The sequence below is a fragment of the Notothenia rossii genome, assembly GCF_949606895.1.
Source record: "Notothenia rossii genome assembly, chromosome: 11".
Classification (NCBI taxonomy): Eukaryota; Metazoa; Chordata; class Actinopteri; order Perciformes; family Nototheniidae; genus Notothenia; species Notothenia rossii.
This window is the reverse complement of record NC_136910.1, coordinates 57,489,128-57,508,979: the sequence shown is the minus strand read 5'-3', so window position 1 is coordinate 57,508,979 and position 19,852 is coordinate 57,489,128. Positions and strand designations below refer to the sequence as shown.

General features: G+C 38.4%; 1 protein-coding gene across 1 annotated transcript in view; it reads left to right on the top strand.

The window, feature by feature from the left end:
* mtrex (Mtr4 exosome RNA helicase) overlaps positions 1-19,852 on the top strand; it is a 55,291-nt gene that overhangs the window by 34,931 nt on the left and 508 nt on the right. Inside the window, exons 19-26 of the mRNA XM_079659579.1 lie at positions 1,327-1,452; positions 2,602-2,712; positions 3,814-4,002; positions 13,058-13,221; positions 15,297-15,402; positions 17,650-17,706; positions 18,405-18,567; positions 18,891-18,995. Coding sequence (XP_079515705.1) covers positions 1,327-1,452; positions 2,602-2,712; positions 3,814-4,002; positions 13,058-13,221; positions 15,297-15,402; positions 17,650-17,706; positions 18,405-18,567; positions 18,891-18,995 — 1,021 coding nt within the window. The remainder of the gene's footprint in view (positions 1-1,326; positions 1,453-2,601; positions 2,713-3,813; positions 4,003-13,057; positions 13,222-15,296; positions 15,403-17,649; positions 17,707-18,404; positions 18,568-18,890; positions 18,996-19,852) is intronic.

The following is a 19,852-nucleotide window of genomic DNA, read 5'->3' as shown; positions in this document are numbered from 1 at the left end:
TTTTTTATTCCTTTTGATAACATTGTATCTCCAATTGAACATTTTATTTGAACTCATTCTGTTTTATATATATCAGTCAGAGTTCCCGTTAGCCGGTAATTACCGGACTACGACCGGTAAAATATGCTGAAGACCGGCAAATCTAAATCCCTCCGGTCAAAGTGTCCATTCAAAAGAATTTCCGTTTAGCGCAATACCGCTTCAGTTGCGCCACTTATGTGACAGACAAGAATAGTCAATTCTAATGTCTAACACTTAATGTGGAGAAAGAGATGTCCTGTATGGGTTGATTGTGCGTTGATCTGTTGGTAATGCCTCAGGGTTCCGGTGGGCATGTAAACAAATGCATAATGCTGATTTACTTTACGGCCTCACCCGGTTGCATAGCGACGTTTAGCAGGTAGTCATATCATTAGCTAGAACTAGCTAGATCTGATCCATATGGACATAAACACGAGTGAAGTCTAATCTGACGGGAGAGAGAGATCAGCTGCTGCTGACGAGTCGACACGCACCGCTACATGATCACATGCAGCGGTGAGCGGAACAAAACACACACTTCAGGTTAGAATATCACACGTAGCTATTTTAGTTACCTCTCAAACTACCTAAACTAGTTATAGATATGTTTAGTTTTACTGTCGGGTCACTCATTACTGATCCGCGAGCTGCATGATACTGACGGGCTGTCAGGAGAGGGAGAGAGCGCTCCCGTTTATTATTCCCGTGTTATTGTAAGTTACTGTACACTTTTGAATAATGTAGTTACTCTACAATAATTAGTTTGTTTAATATCGAATCATATCAATTTGTTTTAAAGCTCAATAAATAACAAAGAAGACCTCTGACCGGCACTTTTCTCATTTAGTCCGGAAGATTTAAACTTTAACGAACATGTTGACCGGCGAAAAAATATTCTAACGGGAACTCTGATATCAGTATGTTTTACTTTTTTTTACATTAATATTTCTTTAATTTATGAATAATAAATATTTTCGTTCCATTTTATTTTATTTGTGTTTATACATTTTTATTTTTAAGATTTCCTTTTTTCTTTAATTTCTTATAATTAAATACATATTTTAAGTCTTTATTTTGAGGGGAATTTCTCCTAAATCTTCTAACATTTATATATGTTTTTACTCAATTTTAAAATGTTCTCTTTATTTGACTTTTAATTTCTCATACCTATATTTATTTTTCATTTAAAAACATTTATTTTTTATCTTGTTATTTACTTTTAAATACGGAGCATCTGTCAGGAAACCCAATTTCTCCCAGTATAAATAAAGTATTCATATCCTGATCATTCTGTCTCCCATGCAGTCCAGCACGGACTCTGAGCCTCTGTACGTGGTGGAGGTTCTGGTTCACTGCAGCAAGGACAGCGTGAAGGATGCTGCCACTGAGGCGGCTAAACCTGCAGCTCCAGGAGAGACCGGGGAGATGCAGGTGAGAGAGACAGACAGACAGGCAGACAGACAGACAGGCAGACAGACAGACAGGCAGACAGACAGACAGACAGACAGACAGACAGACAGACAGACAGACAGACAGACAGACAGACAGACAGACAGACAGACAGACAGACAGACAGACAGACAGACAGACAGACAGACAGACAGACAGACAGACAGACAGACAGACAGACAGACAGACAGACAGACAGACAGACAGACAGACAGACAGACAGACAGACAGACAGACAGACAGACAGACAGACAGACAGACAGACAGACAGACAGACAGACAGACAGACAGACAGACAGACAGACAGACAGACAGACAGACAGACAGACAGACAGACAGACAGACAGACAGACAGACAGACAGACAGACAGACAGACAGACAGACAGACAGACAGACAGACAGACAGACAGACAGACAGACAGACAGACAGACAGACAGACAGACAGACAGACAGACAGACAGACAGACAGACAGACAGACAGACAGACAGACAGACAGACAGACAGACAGACAGACAGACAGACAGACAGACAGACAGACAGACAGACAGACAGACAGACAGACAGACAGACAGACAGACAGACAGACAGACAGACAGACAGACAGACAGACAGACAGACAGACAGACAGACAGACAGACAGACAGACAGACAGACAGACAGACAGACAGACAGACAGACAGACAGACAGACAGACTTGTATTATTTGTATACATCTTTTAACATATAAAGCTTGTTTTTAGGCTTTTTAGTGAAGCTTTAAATATTTAATCTATGTATACATTTTTTTTTTATTATACCCAAAGATCTAAATCGAGAATAACCTAAATGTTGTTGTTGTTTAGAAACGACATTGCTTCACTTTTAAAGATTGGATGAACACACACACACACACACACACACACACACACACACACACACACACACACACACACACACACTGGTCTATCAATGTTTTTTTGGGTTGTAAGCCTGTCATAAGGTCTGAGGTTAACACAAGCACAAACATTTTTATAATTAATAATACATATTTTAAAAAAATGGAACCAGGGAGACACGTTGCCTTCAGGGTCCTCTACGAAAATACGACATCCCTGCACCACTTACAATGATGATGTTCTCTATTTCCAGGTGGTCCCAGTGATGCTGCATCTCCTGACCTCCATCAGCTCCGTCCGTCTCTACATCCCCAAAGATCTGAGGCCCTTTGACAACCGGCAGCTGATGCTCAAGTCCATCCAGGTACATCATAATTATATATATAATTATAGAAATAGAATAAACAACTTCTATAAACACAAGACGTTAAAGTTAAATGTCCAATAAAAGATACAGTAAAATAAAACTATTTAGATAAACACAATATTTTTTATATTTTTTACTTGTATGTAATTTTATTTATTTTAACTACTTTTTGTATTTTAAAGCTTATTGTTAGGTTTTTAAGGAAAGCTTTTAATATACAATATATTGACAAGATCTAAATCAAAAATAACCTAAAAGAAAAACTGTTTTTTCGTCGTTGTTTAGAAATCAAGGTTGGATGAACCCCATCTCTCTCACACACACACACACACACACACACACACACACACACACACACACACACACACACACACACACACACACACACACACACACACACACACACACACACACACACACACACACACACACACCACTTCAGGGGACATTACATTGACTTACATGCATTCCCTGGAGATTTATCCGAACCATAACCAACACAAAATGAATGATTCCCGTCATGGGGACTTCCCTTATGTCCCCATAAGGGAGACGAGTCCCCACACGTGACTGCGTAAACAGATTTAGGTCCCCACAAGGATAGTAATGCTAGGACACACACACTCACACTCAAGTTCAGAGTCCAATGTCTATTTAAATACAATTTGGAGGTTTGTCTAAGACAGTTTATAATAGTGAGTTTCTTATAATAATGAAAGTTGTGCTTCTTTTATTTGTGTAGTACTCAAACCCTACATTAGTTAAAGACCTTATACATCGTTTGACATTGGAGAAAATTTCATATTCTTTTTCAAGTATGGCAAAAATGGACACAATTTATATTGTTGTGTAATTATCTACTGCTGATCTCATATTTATAGTTTATTTATTCAATTATTTGTTTGTTTGTTTATTTATTTTTTTATTACATTTTGATTAATATAAAAAAATTAATTCAATTTATTTTAGTTTTTTCAACTTTTTGAATGTAATTCAATTTTAACTATATTATTAGTTTTTTATATTTTTGTCACAGACACACAAACAACAAATTAAATAAAAAACTTCATTACTCTATCTCTTTTGTTTTGCATGCAGGAGGTGCAGAAGCGTTTCCCGGACGGCGTTCCTCTGCTGGATCCCGTGGACGACATGGGCATCAAAGACCCGGCGCTGAAGAAGGTGATCCAGAAGGTCGAGGCCTTCGAGCACCGCATGTACTCCCACCCTCTGCACAGCGACCCCAACCTGGAGGCCGTGTACTCGCTCTGTGAGAAGAAAGCTGTGGTGAGAAAACTGACCTTAAAGGGGCCTCCATTGAACTCCTTTGTTTAGTTCCGGAACATAGTGACATCACTGTCATACTGTGCTCCTATTGGCTAGCGCTCCAACACACATTGATGTGATCTCTAAGAGGCTGACAGATCACAACTACCAGTCAGAGCAGATCACTATTATTATTAATATAATTTATTCATGAATCTTTTTCCTTCAATTTTTACACATGTGGAATTAATTGTAATTATCTTTCTATCATACAAATTCCAAGAATAATTAAAAACAACATGTTATTCAGTATTTATGGGTCGAAAATTGATTTGTGCATCTCAATTCTAGGTCCTAATTTTATATATCTTCTTTTTTTGCATTTCAGTCAAAGGTGTTTTAAATGTACAGATTATACATGTATGTGTAACTTAGCTGAAGGTAATAAACAACAGTGTTTTAATGAGAGCTGGAACAATTAACTCTGCTAGCCAATAGGAGACTAATAGCCTATTTTATTTAAAGGGGACCTATCATGCAAAATGCACTTTTGTACGTCTTTTCTACATGAACATGTGTCCCCGGTGTTCCAGGGAACTCACCAAGTGTCAGAAAACACAACCCTCTCTATTTCCCTCCATACCCAAATCTCTTAAAAAGGGGCTGCAACGGATCTGATACAGACTGATCCAGATTTGAACACTTCTATGACGTCACAGAAGTGGCGCTAAGGCTATTGGGCCAACTCCACCAATCAGGAGGAGACAGCCACGGACATTGCCGTTGGAAAGCGCTGGAGACGCTGTAGTACATACGCCAGGCCTGTAGATGGTGCTGTTCTCACAGAATCAGCCCATGATGCAAAGACAGTGTTAAATTGAGCGAAATGAGGAATGGCTAAAATGCATGATCTGTTTGGTATTTAGAAAAATAAAAAGTATAAATATGCCTTATATATGTATGGTCCTACACTATATTATTCAAATACAGCATGATAGGTCCACTTTTAAAACAAATGAACAGTTTCCTGTGAATATCAGCTGTTCTTTCTTTGGTACTTTGCTGACAGTTTTTGGAGTTTCTAGATGTGTTCACGCATAGTTTTGAGACAAATCTACCTCCATAAAAACCTAACTTAATGTCAAACCTCACACACATTAAACACACTGGGTTTTGTTATTGTTTAATTATTAATTACTTTTTTTTAATCTACATTTGCTTCCTTTTGTTAGATTACAATCTGTGACCTTCAGTTGTCTTTCCTGCCTGACGTGTCGGCCTCAGCTTTAAATATATTTACAGACAAACACAGGAAGAGAGCGAGAGCATCGTTCATGCAGCGCCTCGCCCTCCGGTCAGATCAGATCACGTGTCATAAAGCGAGGGGATCTATTCTTGGGATATTGAATAAACCGAGCAGTCGCTGAGTCTCTACGCGGGGGAAGTCCAGCACAGAAAGAGATGAACCAGAACACGTTCATTCATTATTAAAAACCAACCAAAAACAGCCATATCTTATTTTATGTAATATTATTATTATATATATATATTTTTTTTTTTAATTCTATTTTCTATTAAAATATATATATTTTTTAATACTATTTTTTATTTTTTATATTTTTATGTAGAAAAAAATATTTTAATGTAATACTTTTTTTATTATTTTACAAAAATGTTTAACCTATAAAGCTCGTTTTTAGGCTTTTTAGTGAAGCTTTAAATATTTTATATATATATATATATATATATATAAACAATATTGAATATAGCCAAAGATCTAAATCGAGAATAACCGAAAAGAAAAACTGTTTTGTTGTTGTTTAGAAACCACATGGCTTCACTTATAAAGATTGGATCACACACACACACACACTCACTCACTCACTCACTCACTCACTCACTCACTCACTCACTCACTCACTCACTCACTCACTCACTCACACTCACTCACTCACTCACTCACACACTCACTCACTCAGTCACTCACACACACACACACACTCACTCACTCACTCACTCACACACACTCACTCACTCACTCACTCACACACACACACACACTCACTCACTCACTCACTCACACTCACTCACTCACTCACTCACTCACTCACACTCACACACTCACTCACTCACACACACACACTCACTCACTCACTCACTCACTCACTCACTCACACACACTCACTCACTCACTCACTCACACACACACACACACACACTCACTCACACTCACTCACTCACTCACTCACACACACACACTCACTCACTCACTCACACTCACTCACTCACTCACTCACTCACTCACACACTCACTCACTCACACACACTCACTCACTCACTCACTCACTCACTCACTCACACTCACTCACTCACTCACTCACTCACACACACTCACTCACTCACTCACTCACTCACTCACTCACTCACTCACAGACGGACGGACAGACAAACTCACCCACTCACTCACTCACTCACTCACACTCACACACACACACACACACACACACACACACACACTCACTCACTCACTCACTCACTCACTCACTCACTCACTCACTCACTCACTCACTCACACTCACTCACTCACAGACAGAGACTCACACACTCTGTATTCAGCCTGCAGTTGATGACTTTATTAAATTATACTTTATAATTGGATTTGGCAGTAAGTAGGAACTCCTGATGTTCCCGTCTGGTGTGATGAGGTTCATCCGACCTGTGGTTCCTCAACAACAACACATTTATCAGGGTTTTACTTCTTGGTGATTTCGATCTTTATTTATGTAGTTTGTTGTGAGTTCTGTTATGTACATTTATAAGTGTTTTCTTACAATTTTACCATATAACTCTCAGATTATATCCACGATTTCTCCCTTAATGCACCATTTTAATTACTGATATCCTGCTAATTTAATTACAATGTGTATCCACCGTTTCTCCAAAAACCAACCAAAGTGTGCTTAATTTGCAACTTCAATCCTAAAAAATGTCCACCTTGCTTACGTACATTCGTAACTTTACGGTGAATATCTACGGCCGTGCTCCCTGAACGCACCACTTCAATTATGGAAATCCCAGTAATTTAATCGTAAATGTGTTGATATCAGAAAATATCGATATTCTTCCCGATAAATGCACCGCTTGTTTTCTTTTAATATTACCCCTTCCCCTGGTTATGTTTCATTCATTATTTTTTGACCACATCCTCATATCTTTAAGCACTTGCCGCAAGATTACAGGTATCCGAAAGCCTCCATTTCCAAAATGTATTATTTATTCTTTCTCTGGTTAGTGTTGATACAGTAAATCATGGAGGACAGATCATCTTCTGTAAAACTCCAATGTTTCCACTTCCTTTCAGATGATGCACAAAACATCTGTCACTGTAGTTCCTTCCGTCTAATCCAAACATCAATATATCCATGGAGCAATGAGCCTGACTCCAACAAAAATACATCTCGGGACGTTTGGTTGACTCTTTACTTAAACAAAAGATATCGGTACAAAAAAGGTCAAAAAACAATATGAGTATGACCTCAATTTTACAACAGCTGGTTTAAATAAAATATATAATACTAAATAACAAAGAATTACAATGTTCAAATATATATACACACAATATATATCAAATTATACATTTTAACATATGGCTCGGCTCCTACAGTCACTATCAACGTCCTTTAAATAATCTTTACATCCAGAGGTGGGAAGCAGTGGAGTACAAATACTCCGTTACTGTACGTAAGTACATTTTTCTGTTATCAGTACTTTACTCCACTACTTACTTTCCTGATGACTTTTTACTTTGACTTCTTACATGTTGAACACAAATACCTGTACTTTCTACTTCTCACATGTTGAACACAAATACCTGTACTTTCTACTTCTTACATGTTGAACACAAATACCTGTACTTTCTACTTCTTACATGTTGAACACAAATACCTGTACTTTCTACTTCTTACATGTTGAACTCAAATACCTGTACTTTCTACTTCTCACATGTTGAACTCAAATACCTGAACTTTCTACTTCTTACATGTTGAACACAAATACCTGTACTTTCTACTTCTTACATGTTGAACTCAAATACCTGAACTTTCTACTTCTTACATGTTGAACACAAATACCTGTACTTTCTACTTCTTACATGTTGAACACAAATACCTGTACTTTCTACTTCTTACATGTTGAACACAAATACCTGTACTTTCTACTTCTTACATGTTGAACTCAAATACCTGAACTTTCTACTTACATGTTGAACTCAAATACCTGTACTTTCTACTTCTTACATGTTGAACACAAATACCTGTACTTTCTACTTCTTACATGTTGAACACAAATACCTGTACTTTCTACTTCTTACATGTTGAACTCAAATACCTGTACTTTCTACTTCTTACATGTTGAACACAAATACCTGTACTTTCTACTTCTTACATGTTGAACTCAAATACCTGAACTTTCTACTTCTTACATGTTGAACTCAAATACCTGTACTTTCTACTTCTTACATGTTGAACTCAAATACCTGTACTTTCTACTTCTTACATGTTGAACACAAATACCTGTACTTTCTACTTCTTACATGTTGAACACAAATACCTGTACTTTCTACTTCTTACATGTTGAACACAAATACCTGTACTTTCTACTTCTTACATGTTGAACTCAAATACCTGTACTTTCTACTTCTTACATGTTGAACACAAATACCTGTACTTTCTACTTCTTACATGTTGAACTCAAATACCTGAACTTTCTACTTCTTACATGTTGAACACAAATACCTGTACTTTCTACTTCTTACATGTTGAACACAAATACCTGTACTTTCTACTTCTTACATGTTGAACACAAATACCTGTACTTTCTACTTCTTACATGTTGAACTCAAATACCTGAACTTTCTACTTCTCACATGTTGAACTCAAATACCTGTACTTTCTACTTCTTACATGTTGAACTCAAATACCTGTACTTTCTACTTCTTACATGTTGAACTCAAATACCTGTACTTTCTACTTCTTACATGTTGAACACAAATACCTGTACTTTCTACTTCTTACATGTTGAACACAAATACCTGTACTTTCTACTTCTTACATGTTGAACTCAAATACCTGTACTTTCTACTTCTTACATGTTGAACTCAAATACCTGTACTTTCTACTTCTTACATGTTGAACACAAATACCTGTACTTTGAACTTCTTAAACTTTGAACTCAAATACCTGTACTTTCTACTTCTTACATGTTGAACACAAATACCTGTACTTTCTACTTCTTAAACTTTGAACTCAAATACCTGTACTTTCTACTTCTTACATGTTGAACTCAAATACCTGTACTTTCTACTTCTTACATGTTGAACACAAATACCTGTACTTTCTACTTCTTACATGTTGAACACAAATACCTGTACTTTGAACTTCTTACATGTTGAACACAAATACCTGTACTTTCTACTTCTTACATGTTGAACTCAAATACCTGTACTTTCTACTTCTTACATGTTGAACACAAATACCTGTACTTTCTACTTCTTACATGTTGAACTCAAATACCTGTACTTTCTACTTCTTACATGTTGAACACAAATACCTGTACTTTCTACTTCTTACATGTTGAACTCAAATACCTGTACTTTCTACTTCTTACATGTTGAACTCAAATACCTGTACTTTCTACTTCTTACATGTTGAACACAAATACCTGTACTTTCTACTTCTTACATGTTGAACTCAAATACCTGTACTTTCTACTTCGTACATGTTGAACTCAAATACCTGTACTTTCTACTTCTTACATGTTGAACTCAAATACCTGTACTTTCTACTTCTTACATGTTGAACTCAAATACCTGTACTTTCTACTTCTCTCATGTTGAACTCAAATACCTGTACTTTCTACTTCTTACATGTTGAACACAAATACCTGTACTTTCTACTTCTTACATGTTGAACTCAAATACCTGTACTTTCTACTTCTTACATGTTGAACTCAAATACCTGTACTTTCTACTTCTTACATGTTGAACACAAATACCTGTACTTTCTACTTCTTACATGTTGAACACAAATACCTGTACTTTCTACTTCTTACATGTTGAACACAAATACCTGTACTTTCTACTTCTTACATGTTGAACACAAATACCTGTACTTTCTACTTCTTACATGTTGAACTCAAATACCTGTACTTTCTACTTCTTACATGTTGAACTCAAATACCTGTACTTTCTACTTCTTACATGTTGAACTCAAATACCTGTACTTTGAACTTCTTACATGTTGAACCCAAATACCTGTACTTTCTACTTCTTACATGTTGAACTCAAATACCTGTACTTTCTACTTCTTACATGTTGAACTCAAATACCTGTACTTTCTACTTCTCACATGTTGAACACAAATACCTGTACTTTCTACTTCTCACATGTTGAACCCAAATACCTGTACTTTCTACTTCTTACATGTTGAACACAAATACCTGTACTTTCTACTTCTTACATGTTGAACACAAATACCTGTACTTTCTACTTCTCACATGTTGAACACAAATACCTGTACTTTCTACTTCTTACATGTTGAACACAAATACCTGTACTTTCTACTTCTTACATGTTGAACACAAATACCTGTACTTTCTACTTCTCACATGTTGAACTCAAATACCTGTACTTTCTACTTCTCACATGTTGAACACAAATACCTGTACTTTCTACTTCTTACATGTTGAACACAAATACCTGTACTTTCTACTTCTTACATGTTGAACACAAATACCTGTACTTTCTACTTCTTAAACTTTGAACTCAAATACCTGTACTTTCTACTTCTTACATGTTGAACTCAAATACCTGTACTTTGAACTTCTTACATGTTGAACACAAATACCTGTACTTTCTACTTCTTACATGTTGAACTCAAATACCTGTACTTTCTACTTCTTACATGTTGAACTCAAATACCTGTACTTTCTACTTCTTACATGTTGAACTCAAATACCTGTACTTTCTACTTCTTACATGTTGAACACAAATACCTGTACTTTCTACTTCTTACATGTTGAACTCAAATACCTGTACTTTCTACTTCTTACATGTTGAACTCAAATACCTGTACTTTCTACTTCTTACATGTTGAACTCAAATACCTGTACTTTCTACTTCTTACATGTTGAACTCAAATACCTGTACTTTCTACTTCTCTCATGTTGAACTCAAATACCTGTACTTTCTACTTCTTACATGTTGAACTCAAATACCTGTACTTTCTACTTCTTACATGTTGAACTCAAATACCTGTACTTTCTACTTCTTACATGTTGAACACAAATACCTGTACTTTCTACTTCTCACATGTTGAACCCAAATACCTGTACTTTCTACTTCTTACATGTTGAACTCAAATACCTGTACTTTCTACTTCTTACATGTTGAACACAAATACCTGTACTTTCTACTTCTTACATGTTGAACACAAATACCTGTACTTTCTACTTCTTACATGTTGAACCCAAATACCTGTACTTTCTACTTCTTACATGTTGAACTCAAATACCTGTACTTTCTACTTCTTACATGTTGAACACAAATACCTGTACTTTCTACTTCTTACATGTTGAACCCAAATACCTGTACTTTCTACTTCTTACATGTTGAACACAAATACCTGTACTTTCTACTTCTCACATGTTGAACCCAAATACCTGTACTTTCTACTTCTTACATGTTGAACACAAATACCTGTACTTTCTACTTCTTACATGTTGAACACAAATACCTGTACTTTCTACTTCTTACATGTTGAACACAAATACCTGTACTTTCTACTTCTTACATGTTGAACACAAATACCTGTACTTTGAACTTCTTACATGTTGAACACAAATACCTGTACTTTCTACTTCTTACATGTTGAACTCAAATACCTGTACTTTCTACTTCTTACATGTTGAACTCAAATACCTGTACTTTCTACTTCTCACATGTTGAACACAAATACCTGTACTTTCTACTTCTTACATGTTGAACACAAATACCTGTACTTTCTACTTCTTACATGTTGAACTCAAATACCTGTACTTTCTACTTCTCACATGTTGAACACAAATACCTGTACTTTCTACTTCTTACATGTTGAACACAAATACCTGTACTTTCTACTTCTTACATGTTGAACACAAATACCTGTACTTTCTACTTCTTACATGTTGAACTCAAATACCTGTACTTTCTACTTCTTACATGTTGAACACAAATACCTGTACTTTCTACTTCTTACATGTTGAACACAAATACATGTACTTTCTACTTCTTACATGTTGAACTCAAATACCTGTACTTTCTACTTCTCACATGTTGAACCCAAATAACTGTACTTTCTACTTCTTACATGTTGAACACAAATAACTGTACTTTCTACTTCTTACATGTTGAACACAAATACCTGTACTTTCTACTTCTTACATGTTGAACTCAAATACCTGTACTTTCTACTTCTTACATGTTGAACACAAATACCTGTACTTTCTACTTCTTACATGTTGAACACAAATACCTGTACTTTCTACTTCTTACATGTTGAACTCAAATACCTGTACTTTCTACTTCTCTCATTTTCCAAACAGGCTGGTTCCTTTAGTCTGAATGTGTGTTTGGTGGCGTGATCATTATTATTTAGAGTCATTGCGTGCCTATTGATTTGAACACGATCCGTGTATCCATCATTTCCTGGTCTTCTCTAAAGAAGAGGGACCAATGGAAACGTTGTCATGTTGCCGTTGTTCAGCATGGAAACATTCATTAGCTAACAATGACATTATTGTTCTATTAATATAAAGGGAGGTCAGGTACTCTTTAAAACAGCTGCTAGTTATGGGTACTTTTTACTGAAGTACATTTCAAAGCCTCTTTACTTTGACTTGAGTAAAGAAGTTTAGTCAGTACTTCTACTTTCACCAGAGTATTTTTAAACACGAGTATCTTTACTTCTACTTTAGTAAAGGATGCGTGTACTTCTTCCCTCTCTGTTTACAGCACATAAAGGGTTTTAAATGTGTGTTTCAGATCGCAGCAGATGTCCGTACGGCTAAGCGAGAGCTGAAGAAGGCGCGCACCGTGCTGCAGATGGACAAACTGAAGTGCAGGAAGAGAGTTCTGCGACGCCTCGGATTCGCCAGTCCGTCCGACGTCATCGAGATGAAAGGACGCGTCGCCTGTGAGATCAGCAGGTAGAGGAGGAATACACCCAATCTGAATATTACTGTGTCTGTGATGATCGTTAAGCCTTTTTAAAGCAAGTTCACGTGTCATTTTAGATTTCCACGTACACACAGTTTGACAGGGAATGCTTTTATTTTGAAGTGCAAGTATGTGTCTTTCTGCTCTTTCTCTTTCCCGTTATGATTTGAAATGAATACGAGTATGTGTCGAGTGCATTTTCCCCGTCTTCTACCGTTCTTGTTGGAAACCTTTTACAATAATATGAAGTTAAAAACGTTCAGTTTGGACTAGACTCGCTTTGTTCTTCACTTATTCCAACACCCACGTAGGGCTGCACAATGTGTCGTGACGATAATCGCGATATGCACGATATTCACATCGCAGGACGTGCAATTTTTTTATTTATTTTTTTAGGACGTGCGATATTAAGTAGGCAAATGAACTCGAACACGTCATGTTACAATTGTTTTGCTGCTTGCTACAAAAGGAAAACTCGCGCGGCTCTCATGTCAGGGGTTCTTGAGTGAGTGACAGCAAACCACCAATCACCATCAAATCTCCAAAGCAAACGGACCCGGTGATTAAAGGTAAAAACACTCAGGGTTCTTACGGTCATTAAAAACCTGGAAAAGTCATGGAAATTCAAAAAGCTAATTCCAGGCCCTGGAAAACAATGTTTTTCCCAAAGTTTTGGAAAAGTCATGGAAATGTAACTAAAGTTGCATCAAATATAATTTATATTTTATCTAATCGCCAAAATAGTAATACTATAATGATAATACACACTGTCTCGTATAGTAATGAAACGTAAAATGGCATTTAACTGACGAGGTGTTTTGCTGGTGAGAGATTTGAGTTGCTTTAGCGCCTGTTCCATGTTAAAATAAACCATTTTCAGTTGTACCGCTGAGAAAGAGTAATTTTTTTGGTCATGGAAACTTAGGTAGAGGTCCTGGAAAAGTCATGGAACATCCTTGGTGGAAAAGTGTATGAACCCTGAACACTGAATAAAGTAGTTTCATGTGTTTCTCCAGTTCGGTGCTGCTATCCGAGCTAGCTCAGCTTGTTGCTCTGATAACTTAAGATCCAGAAGTCCGTGACTAAAATCCTTCATCCGGTTAAATATTGTTTGAAAAATACCAATTGTTTAGCTTTAAAGTTCATGAAAGGATGGTTTATGGGAAAAAAAACCTTTCTTTTCTTCAATTCCTGTATTTTATCTAATGCTGTCAAAATAATCGCGTTAACGGCGGTAATTCATTTTTTGAATTAATTGCGGTAAAAATATTTGACGCATGTGCAGAATGGCCCGCCCCATACATCCCACCAGTGGCAGCGCTGGGGTAGGCTACAGCCATACCAAGAAATGGCTTAGCACCACCATGAACGATGATGTTAAAGTAAGCAAAAGAAAGTCCGCCAACTCGCGGAGTAAATCACACAGACAGCAGTTAGTAAGATTGATTTCAGTAGCCACTTGTCTGGAAATACCGAAGACCAGAAACGGTTTTGAAAACTTTTGTCACGTAGTGATCGTCTTCTCAATAGAACATCTTTGATAATGTCTTCTGGCCAATCAGAATCAAGATAACGTCGTGGTGTTGTTGCAGGAAGTCCTGACGGAGAATACTTTTGCTGTAGTGCATCTCTTTATACATCGTTACAACATTACGTGTTGATAGAAATCAACACGTAATGAAATAAGACCCCACGGTTTGATGAGTGATAGGTGTGTGGGCTGTCTTTCATTCTGACACACAGAACAATGTTATAATAAACATACTGTATGTTAAATGGATATATCCGCCTTCTTTCATTTATCTTTCCATTCCCACAACAATACATAAAGAAATGGCATATTTTGGACATAGTTCGAATGGTGATGAATCTGATTAATTAATTTTTAAGATGTGATGAATCTGATTAAAATGTTTAATCGTTTGACAGCCCTACTTTTTTCATATCGCAGGGGGAAAAAAATATCACAATGTCAGTTTTTTTCCAGTATGGTGCAGCCCTACACCCACACCACATTTCTTACTAAAGACCATTTGAATGAATGACATTCTGATTGCTCTCCCAGCGGTGACGAGCTGCTGCTCACGGAGATGGTGTTTAACGGACTTTTCAACGACCTGACGGTGGAACAATCTACGGCTCTGCTGTCCTGCTTCGTCTTCCAGGAGAACGTACGAACACACACACACACACACACACACACACACACACACACACACACACACACACACACACACACACACACACACACACACACACACACACACACACACACACACACACACACACACACACACACACACACACACACACTAAAGGTCACCTAATGTGCTAAATCCACCTCTCCATGTCTCTTCTACATCAACATGTGTCCCCTCTTCTCCATGTCTCTTCTACATCAACATGTGTCCCCTCTTCTTCATGTCTCTTCTACATCAACATGTGTCCCCTCTTCTCCATGTCTCTTCTACATCAACATGTGTCCCCTCTTCTTCATGTCTCTTCTACATCAACATGTGTCCCCTCTTCTTCATGTCTCTTCTACATCAACATGTGTCCCCTCTTCTCCATGTCTCTTCTACATCAACATGTGTCCCCTCTTCTTCATGTCTCCTCTACATCAACATGTGTCCCCTCTTCTTCATGTCTCTTCTACATCAACATGTGTCCCCTCTTCTCCATGTCTCTTCTACATCAACATGTGTCCCCTCTTCTCCATGTCTCCTCTACATCAACATGTGTCCCCTCTTCTCCATGTCTCTTCTACATCAACATGTGTCCCCTCTTCTTCATGTCTCTTCTACATCAACATGTGTCCCCTCTTCTTCATGTCTCTTCTACATCAACATGTGTCCCCTCTTCTTCATGTCTCTTCTACATCAACATGTGTCCCCTCTTCTCCATGTCTCTTCTACATCAACATGTGTCCCCTCTTCTCCATGTCTCCTCTACATCAACATGTGTCCCCTCTTCTTCATGTCTCTTCTACATCAACATGTGTCCCCTCTTCTCCATGTCTCTTCTACATCAACATGTGTCCCCTCTTCTCCATGTCTCCTCTACATCAACATGTGTCCCCTCTTCTTCATGTCTCTTCTACATCAACATGTGTCCCCTCTTCTCCATGTCTCTTCTACATCAACATGTGTCCCCTCTTCTTCATGTCTCTTCTACATCAACATGTGTCCCCTCTTCTTCATGTCTCTTCTACATCAACATGTGTCCCCTCTTCTCCATGTCTCTTCTACATCAACATGTGTCCCCTCTTCTTCATGTCTCTTCTACATCAACATGTGTCCCCTCTTCTTCATGTCTCTTCTACATCAACATGTGTCCCCTCTTCTTCATGTCTCTTCTACATCAACATGTGTCCCCTCTTCTTCATGTCTCTTCTACATCAACATGTGTCCCCTCTTCTTCATGTCTCTTCTACATCAACATGTGTCCCCTCTTCTTCATGTCTCTTCTACATCAACATGTGTCCCCTCTTCTTCATGTCTCTTCTACATCAACATGTGTCCCCTCTTCTTCATGTCTCTTCTACATCAACATGTGTCCCCTCTTCTTCATGTCTCTTCTACATCAACATGTGTCCCCTCTTCTTCATGTCTCTTCTACATCAACATGTGTCCCCTCTTCTTCATGTCTCTTCTACATCAACATGTGTCCCCTCTTCCTCATGTCTCTTCTACATCAACATGTGTCCCCTCTTCTTCATGTCTCTTCTACATCAACATGTGTCCCCTCTTCTTCATGTCTCTTCTACATCAACATGTGTCCCCTCTTCCTCATGTCTCTTCTACATCAACTTGTGTCCCCTCTTCTTCATGTCTCTTCTACATCAACATGTGTCCCCTCTTCTCCATGTCTCTTCTACATCAACATGTGTCCCCTCTGTGGAAAGAGACTCTGAAAGTTTCAGGAACAAAGATTCTCTCTCTTTTTGATCCATTTCTATAAAAACCTGTCTGAAAATGAGCTGATCAGATTTTGGTCACTTGATGATGTCATAACGATGTGTTGTCTTGTGTAACCATTAGCCAATCAGCAACCCAGGTAACCCCCACGCCCCCCCCCCCCCCCCCCCCCCCGGGGGGCGTGGGCTCCTTATTTTCATCTAAAGTAACAGACAAAGAATCAGCACTTTGGAAACAGGGCTGAAACAGAGGGGATTATGGGTAATGCTGCAATGATCTGTTTGGTGTTTCAGCCAATCAGAGACAGGCTATGGATATATCTGATGTGTTGATGAAGAACAGTGTGATAGGTGACCTTTAAAGCATGTGTGTGTTTCCTCATGAAGGCAGTGTCTTCTCCATCATGCCTCCAGTCTCTTTGAATAGCAGGAACTGCAGTTTAGAGAACAAACCACACGTTAGATTTACTTCCACTTTAATGATGTCTCTTTCCTCCTGCAGGCCAGTGAGATGCCCAAACTGACTGAAACACTAGCAGCTCCTCTGAGACAAATGCAGGTGAGACGACTGAAACCAAACATGTTTCTTCTGATGGTTTGAAGTCTTTAGATCCTGAAAGTCACCGATAAGGTCATTATGGAAAATGTACTTTTTGATGTCTTTTATACATAAGTGAGTCGGTCGGTGTGTAGCGTGCTGCAGCAGCAGCAGTCTGCTCTGCACGCAGGCTTCCTCCAAGTTTACAGTAAAACAAACTGGTGGTGTGACCAATGGCCATTTACAATTATTAATACTATTATTAGCGTTAGTCTATATTTTGGTTGAAACTAAGCCAGAAAAAAAAAAAAAAAACATAAATAATAATTAAAATATATATAAATAAAATCGATTTTTAAAAAAAATATTCGATGATGGAGACTGTAACGAATAATCGAATAATCGCTGGCATCCCTAGTCTCAGGGCTTCTTAACATTTAAAAACCTATTAATGTGTCATACCCGGTTAACGGGAAGAAACTCGGCTAACTGACGATACGAACCATTTTTACCGAGACAAAAATGAGCCCTGAGCGAAAAAAGGCTTGAAGGAACCGGCAGCTTCCTTCAGGGTCTTCTGCCCCTGCAGCTTCCTTGAGGGTCTTCTGCCCCTGCAGCTTCCTTCAGGGTCTTCTGCCCCTGCAGCTTCCTTCAGGGTCTTCTGCCCCTGCCCCGCTCTACAGGGCACCTTTAATGTGATTGCTGTTGTTTCTGTGCAGGAGTGTGCAAAGCGCATAGCGAAGGTTTCTGCGGACGCCAAGCTGGAAGTGGACGAGGAGACGTACCTGAACCAGTTCAAGCCTCACCTGATGGACGTGGTGTTCGCCTGGGCCAACGGGGCCACCTTCGCTCAGATCTGCAAGATGACCGACGTCTTCGAAGGTCCGTTTATAAAAAAGATATAACTGTAATAACAATATAGATGGCAAAGTGTCCTTATGCATTTTTTAAAGCTATGTTTATTTGACTCAGATGTTGAAATAAAGGTCCGCTTGTCTGCACGCTCTCTCAAGGCACCAATAATATCTGTCTGTCCATATATCCATCTATCATGTACAAATACACAGTATCCTCAAAATTAGTCCTGAAAACTTCTCAGATAATTCATTCATGTTTAAACTAGAGGATTTCCCCCTTTTTAGAACATTCAGTGTTTACTAATGATGGTTTTCATTAATTAATTGTGTGTGTGTGTGTGTGTGTAGGGAGCATCATCCGCTGCATGCGTCGTCTGGAGGAAGTCCTGAGACAGATGTGTTCGGCTGCGAAGGCCATTGGAAACACGGAGCTGGAGAACAAATTCGCTGAAGGTATGAAATACTTTTTAATTAACGCTGAATCACAATGAACTCGTGTCTCGTGTGTGCATATCAGCTGTTCTTCTGTCTTGTCTTTTAAATGCGATTTCTTTGTCATTTTGAACATTTTAATGGTTGCTTTCTCATATTTTGTGTCATTTAAGCACAATTTATTTCAAATAATTTACTATTTCTTCGCTTGTTTTTGCGTTTACTTTCATTGTCTTACGGCCCCGTCCATCTTGATGCTGGGCGTGTCTGAAGCTTGGCGATTTTTTGCGACCAACAACCAATCACATGAATCTCCCGCCCCCGACATACAAAGCAATAGCAATGTTAAAACGAAGTAAACTGGATATAAACTCTCCAAACAGGCGAAAACCTACCAGTTTCACCCACTGTCTCTGCCACCTCCCTCCATGCCTGGTTCCTCCGGTTTGTATCCCGGTAAATAGTTCTGGTCGTAAAGAACCGGGTGATTTGCTACCGTAATATCTCGTTTGGAATATGAGGAAATGAACTGCGGTCTGGCTCTCCCAGCTTGCACGAGGTTTGATTGGCTAGCGCTTGTATAAACGGGATTTGATTGGCTGATGCCAGCTTCGAAAGCATCGGGAGCATCAAAAGTTGAACATTGCTCAACTTTTGATGCTCGCTAAGCCATGCTCCGCTCCCCACAATGCAGTTCGGCGAAGATTACAAATATTCAAGTGAATGGGCGAAGCTTTGAAAGATTTTTTTCATGCCTGTTTGTGGACAGGCCGTAATTGTTGTCTTGGCATCTTATGATTCATTTCCTGCTATCCCCTCTCATTCCCTCGTTGCTGTACACATTCACTTGCCTTGCTTTTTGAAATGCTTCATTAACT